At 51.9% G+C, this 12,885-nt stretch overlaps 4 protein-coding genes and 1 non-coding gene across 5 annotated transcripts; 2 read left to right on the forward strand and 3 right to left on the reverse strand.

The window, feature by feature from the left end:
* Window positions 1-1,748: 1,748 nt before the first annotated feature.
* On the reverse strand, window positions 1,749-2,532 carry CONPUDRAFT_156875 (uncharacterized protein; the record flags this gene model as incomplete). Its single annotated transcript, XM_007773872.1, has 2 exons — window positions 1,749-2,103; window positions 2,159-2,532. 2 exons carry the CDS (start codon window positions 2,530-2,532, stop codon window positions 1,749-1,751), a joined length of 729 nt encoding a protein of 242 aa, XP_007772062.1.
* Window positions 2,533-3,051: 519 nt separating this feature from the next.
* CONPUDRAFT_61613 (uncharacterized protein) lies at window positions 3,052-3,969 on the reverse strand (the record flags this gene model as incomplete). The annotated part of the gene is made up of 1 exon (XM_007773580.1): window positions 3,052-3,969. One exon carries the CDS (start codon window positions 3,967-3,969, stop codon window positions 3,052-3,054), a length of 918 nt encoding a protein of 305 aa, XP_007771770.1.
* Window positions 3,970-7,263: 3,294 nt separating this feature from the next.
* Window positions 7,264-9,107, forward strand: CONPUDRAFT_156877 (carbohydrate esterase family 4 protein; the record flags this gene model as incomplete). Its single annotated transcript, XM_007773873.1, has 9 exons — window positions 7,264-7,384; window positions 7,449-7,753; window positions 7,842-8,016; window positions 8,069-8,089; window positions 8,147-8,191; window positions 8,244-8,293; window positions 8,350-8,532; window positions 8,606-8,777; window positions 8,836-9,107. The coding sequence occupies 9 exons, from the start codon at window positions 7,264-7,266 to the stop codon at window positions 9,105-9,107; spliced, it is 1,344 nt and encodes a 447-aa protein (XP_007772063.1).
* A 1,983-nt stretch (window positions 9,108-11,090) lies between these two features.
* CONPUDRAFT_138932 (uncharacterized protein) lies at window positions 11,091-12,515 on the forward strand (the record flags this gene model as incomplete). Its single annotated transcript, XM_007773874.1, has 2 exons — window positions 11,091-11,181; window positions 11,344-12,515. The coding sequence occupies 2 exons, from the start codon at window positions 11,091-11,093 to the stop codon at window positions 12,513-12,515; spliced, it is 1,263 nt and encodes a 420-aa protein (XP_007772064.1).
* A 123-nt stretch (window positions 12,516-12,638) lies between these two features.
* CONPUDRAFT_t96 lies at window positions 12,639-12,710 on the reverse strand. Its single transcript has one exon. It is a non-coding gene; the product is annotated as a tRNA-Glu (tRNA).
* Between the last annotated feature and the right edge of the window lie 175 nt (window positions 12,711-12,885).

Raw genomic sequence — 12,885 nt, forward strand, 5'->3', positions numbered from 1 at the left:
CCCCCCCCCCCCCGCCCCACCGTGACTGTAACACGTCCCTAACAGGTAAGCAGTGACCCATCAGGATCACATCTCAATCATTTTGATCGTCTCCAACTTTCATCTCCTCCTCGTTGTCCCCTCGTGCGCGTTGACGCGTTTTTCACGCGTCGACTCAAGATAGTATCAAGAAAAATAACACTATTATATTTGTACATGACATCACATTGTATAGGAGTACTTTTGAACAATGCATCAGAGAGTCGAAGAGCAAGAATGAACAAAAAATGAATGCTGAGTTGAGCAGAGGCCGAGAAAGAGATAATTGAGCAGAGAGACGAGCAGAGAGATGAGCAGAAATATGAGATCAAGAAGAATGAAACACGAGAGCAACTAGGGTAGACGTTTAGTCCTCTTCGGCTTAGACTTGGGCCCAGACTGAGCACCGCACTTGAGAGACAAGCCCGAGGCCACAGGCGGCTCCGAGGGATCAGGTTCAATGGTACGTTGAGGCACGAGCGGCAGGAACAAACAATGAGAATCGGGAATGTTGGCAAAATTGTACTCGAGTGCTGTCAGTGCGAGCTTGTCGAGAACAGCCAGAGGCAAAGTGTGGCCACCGCGAGATAGATCCGGCAGAGCATAGAGGGGATGGTAAGCTGAAATATGAGCAAACATGTTATACCTCCATACGGCGAGGACAGGTTTCTTCTCCAACCGGCCGGGGACACGGGGATGGCAAAGAGGGCAGGCCAGAGGAACATTGCGCGTGGGGCAGTTAGCAGACCCTTTTGCAGCCTGGCTGTACGAGATAGTGTGATAGCGACTGCAACGGCTGTCGGGTGCACCAATAACAACACCGTTGTTGTTGATGGTGATACGGGTCTCGCACTGCCTGGTGGCACACCAGACACAGGGACAGGACACGCTTACCTGCCAGGGACTTTAGTAGAAAAAGGAACAGAAAATGGCCACACACCAGTTTCACGATGGGATTATCGGGAAGCTGGAAAAGTGTACGTAGTATATGAATCCCATGATGCGTGCGGGCATCATGCTTCGATGGGATCTTCAAACCGCAAACATTGCAAGGTTCGCTTGATGTGTCAGAGGTACTTGCGTCTAATAGCTCGGCCACAAATGAGGCCCGACCTGTCAATGAAAAATTAGTGTATAAATCAGTCAAAAGCGGGAAAGGGCATACCACCAATGGCATAAGGAAAAGTTCCACTGCTGACCAATGGTGTGATGGTCTTGAGTGACCGAGCTGAGAGACTGGTTGATACAAGCGTGATGTGGAGGACTGAGCATGTCATGGTCAGTGTTTCATGAGGAACCTGCCAAGTGAAATTGACAGAAAGTGGGATGGATGGAAATAAAGAGCGGTCGAGGTCTGGGCGCTCCGCAAATTGTGTGAGAATGGTGTTGACGCGTTGAACAAGATGCCCATCAGAAGTTACCAATGCCGGCTTCTCACTGGTGTGTGAAACACCCTGGACAGTGGTGGTCTCCTTGATGTAGTCGCCGGTCCAGTACCAGTCGGTCTGGAGGCCGTTGTCTGTTGGTATTGTGATGGCCCTGAGGTCAAGTACCTGTCCCTCAACTCGTGTCTTCGGATCCTGTAAGGCACCATACTTGAGGAATGGCACCGTGTAGCCGTTGTGCGTGATGGTGGTGGAGCGTGCAAGAGCTGCAGAGGCGACTCCACCCGAGCGAATGAGACAGACAAAGGGGTCACCCAGGGTAAAGATATTGGTGCCAGCGGATGGTCAAGCTGGTGAGGTGTGGGTGTTCTTGCATTTGAGAGACTTGGTGAACGAGGCACAGCGTCCGAGCCTGTTGAGGGACTTGCAATTGAAGCCGGTGTTGATGAGGATCCGGATGATTGAGGCCTTGTGCACCCAGTTGCCCTTGTAGAGGCACCAGTCGAGGGGCCGTATACCGGGGCCAGATGGAGTAGGCAGCATGCCAGGGGGTGGATCATGCGGAGTCAAGTCCGGGTCGACCACTTCATCCAAAATGAAGTCCTCGAGCCCATCTTCGAACTCGCGGACCTCAGCTTTGTCAGCAGCATTCTCATCGGCACTGTGTTGAGTTTGATGGTGGTCGTCAGGAATGGGGGTGCTACAAATACATATGTTAGTGAGGGATGCACAAGTAGAGTATGTGAGCGACTCACAGAGGTGCTGGGTTAGAGGGATCCTTGCCAGCATCATCCGACGAGATGCCAAAATATTTGTTGCCACCGAGTGGCCGCAGGAAGTCAACGCCGGAGCCTATGAGAAGGCTGTCGTAGTTGTAGACGTCCGGCGAGAGTTGGGAGGTGGAGAGGATTGCGTGGGCTTGGTTGCAACCAGTGAGCCATGAAGTGGGAATGTTGCAATTAGCAGGTGTGAGGTCAGCGTCCCAGTGATGGCAACGTAGGTGGTCAGTCGCCTCAATGCGGCCAAGCTGCAGCCGACAAGAACCCGAGTGCAGGTCAGGATGCCGGTTGAACACGGCCTGGATGTCGCATGCGGCGCTGAGACAATTGTGGAGCTGAGCCAAGCTCATTGCTGAGTCATGAGCACTGAGCATCCGTAAAGCGGCAAAGAGCACCTCGATTTTGTCATCACCAGCGTCACCGAGCCACATGTCCTTGTAGGGATCAAGAGAGCTTGCTTGAGGACGCAGAATATAAAATTCTTGACCATTGTCTGACAGTCATAGTAAAGCTGGTAGGGGAGGAATGCACGTAGTCCGGATTGGAAAAACAAGAAGAGGAGGTGGGTGAAGGTCAAAAGTGATTGGATTTAGTCTGAGAGTGAGAATGTTGTGGTGAGGAAGGGGAGAACAAGGTGCTTGATGAGCTCTGATACGAGCTGAATGCTGGCAAGGTCGATAGTGGCTTCAACGTTGCCGGGAGGAGGTTCAAGAGTAGAAAGGGAGACAATGGCAAGAAGGAGTTGGATGGCATGGGGGATGTCTTGCAGGTCGTCTGGGTGGAGCATGCATTGCACGCTCTCTTCGTCCTCATCAGGGAGTCACTGGAGGTATGTGGCAAGATTGGCGGGCTTGATGATCCGGCCGTTGTTAAGCACAATGCCCTTGGGGCTTTGTAAGAGTGTACAGATACCTAATAAAGATGTTAGCAATGCAGATACGATGAGCAAAGAAAGACATACATTTGAAGATATGCTTCCAGTTGAAGTCCAGGGTGATATCACCCTCACCAACCTGTAAATTGAGCCCGGGGAGCAGACACATAGTACGGTACAAGGGGGAGTTGAAGTCCAGCTCGTCCTTGAGGAGGAAGTCATGAAATCCACGACGGCAAGTGGCATCGCCATCGGTAGCAACTGACCAGATGGGCCCTAGCTGATTGTGAGCACCGGTCGTCTTCCAGCTGTTGATTGCCTGCTTCATGGTGTCAGCAATCTCAGCCGGCGTCTCGGACTTGCATGACGGGGCAGCAGGGATAGGGTGTATGGAGTTATTGCCCCATGTGGTGACCGCAATGATGGTCGCCTCCTTCCCGAGGTGGCACTCGCCCGAGGCAAGTTTCTCGCATATACATTCTGCAGAGGCGACATCGTGGAGCCGGAGGTTGACGCCGTCTGAGTGCTGGTGGCAGATACCGAGCACCATCTGCAACTTGCCGTCGAAGTCGGCTTTCTCCTGGATAGCCATCTCGCCGATGGTGATGGTGTGACCTGACAGGGCTGGAGACAAGGGGGAACTTTGCAGGGGTGCCAGGATGGTGTTCTGGATGTTCTGAGTGAAGTGGGAAGGCTGGATGCGGCCGGTGGTGACCTCAACCTGGGTAAACGCATGCTTGTGCTCGAGCGTCCGAAGGGAGGGGATAGCAAGCCGCCTGTTGAGGGCCGTCAAGAGAGCTTGCCCGCCAAGGCAATGAACGAGGATGGCCAGGTCGATGTCCTTGTCAGTGTAACCACGGGGTGCGTAGACGGCATTGATGGCATCTTCAATCCGGTTGGTGATTGTGCGCATACTGTTGCCGTTGCGACGTGCCACATTGATGAGTTGATGGAGGCGAGGGACATCTTGCTGCGACAGTGCCATTAGGAGCGCGTTGAAGTCATCCAGGTGTTCGAGCGTGTTGCCGAGACGCTGGTTAAGCGTGAGGGTCTGTTTGGGACAGTGGGTAAGTACAGTGAATAAATAATAAACGAAGAAACGCACCTCGAGCTTGAGCTCGTTTATGTCCTTGTAGAGCAAACAAGCGAGCGTAGACAGCTGCATGTGCGACAAGTACCGATAGTTTGTGTGAGACTTGGGGTCGCTAGCGAGCTTGTGAAGGTTTTCGAGCTTGGGCTGCAGACCCACACACTCCGAGCAGACCTCGGACTGCGCAGCAACTCCGAGGCAGGTCTTCACGCGAGCCCGGGGCATAGCACCTGTGAGGTTGAGAGTGAAGGAGAGGGTGCCAGGACCCTCGGAGGACCAGCCAACAGGGAAGGTTTCAAGAAACGAGTCGCCAGGGACCAACCAGATGATGGGATGGCCTTGACAGCCGCCGAGGGATGAGGTGGATGATGAGGAGCCGATGCTGCTGAGGTTGCCAAGAGAAGACGCTGACCGCGTCAAGGCACCAGAGGTACTGGTGTGGGAACGCTCGAGTGAAGCTCGACTAGCTTCACACTTCTGACTGAACCGGTGGTTCATCAGCCAGATGAAGAGAGGAGGGCGGGGAACGAAGGGCTTGCCATCCGCGCGAGTAAGAAATCCTGAGGAAACAAAGGTCGAGCACTCGGGGCACTGGACCTCCCAGCGCCTGTTGTGCTCGCGCGTCTTGAGGAAACCAAGCTGGATGAGGTCAAAGAGACCCTGCCTGGTGTTCTCCACCAGAAGTGCATTGATGTGGTCTTGACTGCTGTCGCCGTCACCGTCGGGGATAATGACAGTTGGTACACAATCAGAGCGCGAGTCGTGAGACCCCACGGACTCGGTGTTGGTGTCGCCAGCTGTCTGGTTGGTCGGTATGGCAGACCCAAACTCGTCCACATCAATCTCGAGCCAATGGTCGTAAGTCAGCTCTCTGTCAAGTAAATGCGTGTCAAAACCAGCAATACATGTCTGAATTGAATTCCCATACCTCATGTTGAGTCAGAGAAACGTTGGAAGAGTGCTATGAGGTTGGATGTGGTCAGGAAGGGGTGGATGTGAAATGAAGGAGCAGGATGAAGTGGGAGCGTCGCTGGAATGCTTGAAGAAGCTACAGAAGTTGGTCCTGTATCGTTTACTACGATTGCGTCTCGATCACGTGCTTGTGATTTTAGCTCAAGGTCGGCAAAAATCCTGGCTTGCCAGAATCTGTCTCGGTTAACATGTCATTTATTTTACATAGTCGTATTCTACATAGTCGGTTTATACCCCCCTTCTCTCATTCGCTTGACCGTCTAAGTCTCCCTTGAGACGTTATTCACGCCGGTAAGTCCCCACACTCGTCTTGTCGCCAAAGTGGAGCTTTCTCCCAAATGGGGACGGCCCAAAAAACGGATACAGTCGACTCTCTAATAACCCACGGTTCTATAAACCTATACTCTCCAATAACCCATGCGTTTTGGTATCTCCCGAGTTGGTCCCCACCAAAATCGTCACTCAAACCCATATTTTTTCGATATCCCATACCCCATGTGTTTTTGAGGGGCAAAACCCATACTTTCGGAGCTTTTAGATCATATTTGTAAGCCATAAGGGGTAAGTTGGCTGGGTTTTGGTCATTCTAACGGAGGTAATATCCTATATATGGTATTACATGCCCAATGCGGCAAATACTTTGACATGTTCATAGCATGTTTGCAACACGTTCTCGGCCCAAAGTTCGAAAATCAATTAATCACCTCCAGGCTCCAGTGCCATGGCCGACATTGCACCTCCAATAACCCAGGGCTGGTGCTGAAGTTATTCCTTGTTCTCCGCTTGCAATGCTACCAACCATTTTCTGCATATTCCTGATCAACGACTGATTCACTCCAGAAAGATCTGTGACCCTCGGGAAGAATGTCATACTGCACATGCTGAGCTTAATGTTTACACTGCCATTAATTAAATCACTTCTGATCAATCTCAGCGGATTGGAAACGCTTGTGCTGTGGTAGTATACACTAAAACGATCTATAAAAAATTGCTAACTTTATAGCCCCTATTTTATGAGATATTCTATTATCCCATACTCTCTAATAACCCATGCTCTGGGTAGTGTTGCCGCGGCTCGGGAGCTGGCTCAAGCCGATTGGGTGGACTTACAACAAAGGCAACAAAATACTTAGTGAGGTAATTGTCATGTCATGGTTGCCATCGTCGCTGCCAGTCATCACTTCGAAACATAAACCTTACGCTACAAAATTCAATCGTTATTTTTACTAGGGAGCGATTCAGCTTCGAGCCGAGCCGAGTCGCGGCAACACTAGCTCTGGGGCTTCTCCCGACGTGTATGGGTTATTGGAGAGTCGACTGTAGTGCTGGAATTCAGGGGATCGCACGCCTCTTGACTGAGCTCGCGCTGAGTCCCGAAGCGGAGATTTAAAATGTGCCTTGGCGGGGCTTGGCAATTGTTTTCATCATGACCTGGCTTATGTTCTTCCACGCTCCGTCCAATGTTTGATGCGCGAACACAAGGCAGCCGCGCTCCGCTGCGGCACTTAGGGCGCTCGTCCCACCATTTTGCTCAGTGAGGATCGCAATTGCATTGTACTGGAAAGGAAAACTCGAACACGAGTGGACCCACTGCCTGTCAATGTCTGCCGTGCAATCTAGAGCCCCACATCGTATATACAAATACCGAGCACTAACCGTCAAAACGAGAGATATACCACAGCCACAAAGCCAAACATGTACATTGCCAAGCCGGGCATAATTTTGAATATACGAGTAATAACGAGTAATAATCCACCTTACTCTGCGTCGACGCGCAGTGCTCACAAAACATACGTTTAGGAGCATAATGTGCTTCCCATCTTCACCTCTTGGCCGATTCTCGTTGTCTCATTATCTTCAATGACTCACAACACGAGCTTCAATCTGATTTCTGGTGATCACGAAATGATTGGCGTCTTCCGGTCGTCGTCCCTTGTTCGGGCTGTTGACTCCGCATGTCAAAAGATATTCCATCGCCGAATACGAGAGCAAGGCACGTGCTTGGCTGGTGCTGCCATGCTGCCACGAAACCGGTTGGTATATCATCAAGCACGATCCCGCCCACCGCATGACCATTGTTTCCTCTCTCTCTTCCTTTCATCTCCTACCCCTGGTCACTCTTTGAGCGCGTTTGGCAAGTAAGTCATGCGCTGGTCTTCAGTCACTCGTTCGTCCGCCCCCTCTTTTGCCTTCGTGGCTCTGTCGCTCGTTTCTGCTGTTGTAGCCCAAGGACCCACTGACGAGGCTAGCGAAGCTGCTATCAAAGGTACGCGCCGTTCCTTTCTTCCCGCCTCGCAGTGGGCCGCGGTTAACCTTCCGCAACGTTGCAGATCCCTACCAAGAATGCGCAGGCTACAATTATGACCCTGTATCGAGCCAGTCCTCCAAATTCCCCACCAACTGGCAAGTCGCGCAAATCGTCCCGGGAGACCAGGAGGCTACAGACAAGTGGAACTCGATCCAGAGCCTCGTCCCGGCCAACATTCAGGTCAAGGGCACCCAGCCCGCATCGCTCATGGGCGATTTCGGTGGCTTCAACTACGACCCGAGCGACCCGGATTGTTGGTGGACGAACACCAAGTGCTCTACGCCGAAGCACCAGGGCATTCCCGCCGATATCATTTCGATGCCAGAGGTAAGCACTTCCTTCTCGATTATCGCGGCCTTCGGCGGCTACTGGGCCTGCTGGCAGTTTGGCTGATTGTGGGTGTTCTATAAAATAGCCGGATACTCTCGGTTACGGCTTCGATGATGGCCCGAACTGCTCGCATAACGCGTTTTACGATTTCTTGCAGGAGAAGAACCAGAAGGCCACGATGTACTATATCGGTAGCAACGTCCAGAACCAGCCTCTCCAGGCCCAGCGTGCTGTTACCGATGGTCATGAAATCTGCGTTCGTAAGTCGCTTTGAAAAAATTCCACTTTGGAGCATTGCTAACAAAGGTATAGATACCTGGTCCCACCACTACCGTGAGCATACCTGGGAATAGTTGCGAGGTTGGACATTTGTTGACGGTAACTTTCTAGTGACTGCGCTCACCAGCGAGCAGGTCTTTGCCGAGTTCTGGTATAGTGAGTCCTACTCAATCATCAAAATATCGTACGATCGCTGACAAGTCCGTAGCTCTCAAGATGATCAAGCTTGCGACTGGTGTTACGCCCACCTGCTTCCGCGTACGTCCATGTTGTTTCCTCAACCCTTACGTTTGCTGACGTTCGGACGTTTTCAGCCTCCCTTCGGTGACGTCGATGACCGTGTCCGCGCGATTGCGAACGCTCTCGGTCTGGTAAACATCGTCTGGAAATACGACTCCAACGACTGGCGCGCCGACTACGACGGCTACACCGAAGCCCAGGTCGACCAGAACTACCAGGACTTCATTAACACTGCCAACGGTGGGGCGTTTACCACGGTGCGTTTCCCCACTCCGTTTTGAATATTGAATTGGAGCATGGTTGCTGACGGCGATGGTTGAATCTCCGCAGGAGGGTGCGATCATGCTCACGCACGAGCTCAACAACTTCACCATGTCCGAGGCGATGAAGTTCTACAGCCAGCTCCAGGGCGCGTTCAAGCACATCGTTCCCGTTGGCGTCGGATACAACCGCACCCAGCCTTACCTTGAGACCAACTATGGCTTGCCCTCGTTCGAGCAGTGTACGTACACCCACCCCTGCTTTAGTAGCGGGGGCAAGACACTAACAAATTATGTTAGACATCGGCGGCCAGACGACAGTATCGGGCAGCGCGGTTCAGCCCCAGAGCAGCAGTTCGTCGGCGTCCCTGTCCTCGAGCAGCCAGTCTTTGTCGACTGCTTCGCAGACCTCTTCCGCGACCTCAGGATCCGCTACCCCGTCGACCACGGGCTCATCCCTCAGCTCCGATCCCGGATCCAAGTCGAACGGCGCGGCGTCTGCGATGTCGCCCCGCTTCGGCGCTCTGCTCGCCGCTGGCGCGTTCGTCGGCATGCTTGTGTTCTCGGCTTAAGTCCGAGCACTCGGCTTCGAGCCTGTGAAGTCTTAACGATGGGCAGACACTCATGGAGGACAATTGACACGGACACTTCATCATTACTGTTGACCACTCACATCACTACTTTACCTCGCCTCTTCGCTCATACACGCACCCCTAACTTCTACCATCTCACACACGTCGCTATAAGCGCACACCGTGCCGTGCGCGCATACACTCACATTCGCTTAACCCTCACTCTCGTTTTGTTCTTACCGCTTTGTCAGCGTTCTTCTTCAGACGCCTTCACCAGGCAAACACCACCACTAACACAAACGAAGAAAGACAATGAAGCACGATATATAGTACAGGTACACACATACCCAGTACTGTATACAAGACACGCCTCCGCTGCTCTCCGGCATTTAGACGGCAAGGGTAGGGAACACGTTATTTTAATACAACAATACCTAGTTACGCAAGGACACGGGAAGCACAACGTTTTCAGGTCAAGGAGTGACTAACAATCTGTAGCAAAGTTTGTTCGTAAATAAGCTTGTGTTGAAGATGACAACGGGCAAGTGCGTGTGAAATCCAGAATGCAAGCCAAAACTTATACGCGTTCAAAAAGGTACCCTTAATTGCGAATGGGGAGATCTGTCAGTGGCCAAGCTGGACACAACTATAAGATTACATGCCAGATTTTCAAACGATTAATCAACATTATCTTTGTTGGACGTCTGCTTTTAGGGTATATACTACAGGCGGTGTTTCAAGCTTATTAGAAATTGAGATTGCTCTTTTTTCGAACCCTTTCAGCGCAAATCAAGTGTGTTTGATGGCTTCTCGGAGTCAAAGGCATACGAGCTGACAACACGTCAGAACCAAGGCAGACTAGTTCACCATTATGGCTCAGGCGTTGATAAAAACTCACCTCTGATCGCATCCAGCTTATTGATTTGCGTAAATGTGTATGCAAAATTATTGGACATACCAACACAGTAAAATAGTGCGCAGAGACGCATTTCATACGGTATATCATAGGGAATATGTACTGAAAGAATCGTAAATAGCAGTGAGTGGCGGCGAAATTGACAGGTTGGACACGAAGCATAATGGTTGGGGGAGGCATGGCGGCTGGAACAATATTCGATACGAATTCAGCACTCGACATTGCCTACGAACTACATTATACACACGCCGACGGGGAGAACGGGGCACAGACGTTATCACGAGGAGTAGGGGTAGATGCAGGAGGAGACCAGCGGATAGCGATTTTGTGCGGGGACAGGCCTCCTTATATACAGGAAAACCCAGGGGCTTCATGTACACGTACAGAGGGTTCTTGTCTTAGGATTAGGAAAGGAGCTTTCGACAGATTAAATGAAGAGCCGGATTAGGATGGCTGGCAAACATCAATCAAGGGGTAGTGTCATTTAACAGTAAACCAAAGGAGGGCCTAGATGACTTGAAGTCGGGGTCTGCTGACGAAAAGCAGGCATGCGCAGCAGCGGTATAGCACAGGAGACTGTAAAGTGAATAAGATGCCAAGAAAGCTTTCTAAGTGGTTTACTGTTTGATTACACATCAATTCATCGTGAGGGGCCTCAGTATTACCCATAGGAGCATTCAAAGCGGGTGGATCAGTGGCCCTCGGGCCTCCAGTCCAACGCGAAAGCCAAATAGAGCCAAACTAATAACGGTAAGAAGGTTAACTATACTGTATATAAAACGCCAAATCCACCACCACGGACGGAGTACCAATAATTTACCGACTGGTGAACCAAGGTGCCCCAATAATTTCCCTATGTACAAATCCACACGAGTGAAGAGAATCGATGTACAGTACAGCGGATACAGCAAGTGCCCTCAGCCATAACCAACTCCCCTGTGGCTGTGTCGCGGCGCGCTTCTGACCACGTACCGCCATGACATTGACATTGACAATGACAAGAGTTGCCAGAAACTTGCTGTAGACTCAGCTGACACGCTGTGCGTCTCGGTGTGACTCGAGCTCCTATGATTTGCGAAGATAAAAACGGGAGGTTCGTCGGGATTGATGTAGCAGCAACACACCCAGATACACATTTCAAGGATGGAGGGTCTTCCGGTGAGTATCAATGAGCTCTTTGACTGCGTCCTCCCGGCTCATAATGGCCTCCTGGGGATCAACAGAATCCAGTATCTGCCACTGCAGTCTCATTCTACCCCTCCTCACACCTCGCCGACTCCCTCAGCATCACGACAGGCACCTCGCACGGGGGTGAACAAGCCGCGCGCGAGATCCTGCGAGACGCGTGCCCCGGTCCCTACCAGCAGTGCAAAGAGCTCCTGCAGACCTCCATCCCACCCACCATCGACTCGAATAAGATCATCCCGCGGAAGAACGGCTTCGTACATACCGTGCTCGAAGCATACAACCAACACCGCGCGCTCGTCGTCCGCCCAGACGACGTCTGGCTAGCGATACTCACGCAGTTCAGCGCGTACGTAAACGCGCACGCGGAGGAGCTGCGCACCTCCTTCGTCGCGCACGAGGACAAGAAGGAGCTCGTCGTCATCGCGAACGGGAACCGCTACTCGGTCGATTTTGGCGATCTTTCGCGACAGATGACGGGGGAGATGCACAAGAACGTCGTCGATCCGGCGTTGAGGGACTGGGTCATGCCGATGTTCTCGACGACGACGGTCACGGATACGACGGTGTATGCGATGGTGATGATGGCGAGCATGAAGGCGTACTTTGATTACAGGTTCGGGCTGCGGTGCGGTATCCCGCGTGTCACGCTCGACGGGACGCGTGCCGACTGGGAGGCCATTCTTGTACGTCTCGAGAAGCTCAAGGAGTACGGGCTCCAGACGACTGCGTGGTACCACCTCCTCCGGCCTGTTATCTCGCGCTTCGTTCGAGCGTTCGACGAGCCGTCCAGTAAAGCCAATCTCGACTTCTGGGACAAGGTGTTCCATCGGAAGGGAAACGCGAGCGGCCCTAGCTTCTTCATGGGCTGGATCGCCGCATTCTGCGTGTTCACCGACGAGGGGCATTGGCAGGGTCCAAAGCTCAAGGAAACGGCGGACACACAGTCCGCAGAATACGTGTCGCTCAGCACAGAGCAGTTTACGTCGAAGCTCTTCGAGAAACACACAGAGACTCGTTTCACGGGGCCGCTGTACCTCGAGCTCGATGGCGTTCAATATCCTCATATCACGTCCATTCCGAACGGGTTCGCAGAAGTGGATGTACTCCTGGACGACAATGGGGAGCTGTTCAGAACGCTTCTAACAGCAGGATCTATAGGAACGCTGATATGCTCCAGCCGAGATAAGACAGTTTCGACAACGGGCATACGTGATACAGTACAGAGTGTACCGGGATGGTGGATGTTCATTAAGAACAGCGAGGAAGAGACGGAGAAAGCACAAAAGAACCCGTTTGGATTGTAAACGAGAAATATCACGACCTCACCACTGTGTACATTAATATTATTTCATGGTGTTCTATCAGTCTCTGCGTGAAATCACCTCACCGCGGAGAAAAAATAAATAAGCCTTTGCCAACCCAAAACATTCGGATACGGGGAGTCGAACCCCGAGCTGCCGCGTGAGAGGCGGCAATGTTAGCCGTTACACCATATCCGACTTGTAACATTCGGTCAAGGGCTACTCTATAACACTTTAACGTACTTATGATATTTGTCTGAGCGTTTCAGGCACGTCGCGTTCGATCCTAACTTCCTACCAATCCATTGAAGCTTGTTCGTCAGTCGCTTGCGGGCACACACCAGTCGCATTTTCATGAAACCCCTCATCTCTT

The sequence above is a fragment of the Coniophora puteana genome (assembly GCF_000271625.1).
Source record: "Coniophora puteana RWD-64-598 SS2 unplaced genomic scaffold CONPUscaffold_11, whole genome shotgun sequence".
Classification (NCBI taxonomy): Eukaryota; Fungi; Basidiomycota; class Agaricomycetes; order Boletales; family Coniophoraceae; genus Coniophora; species Coniophora puteana.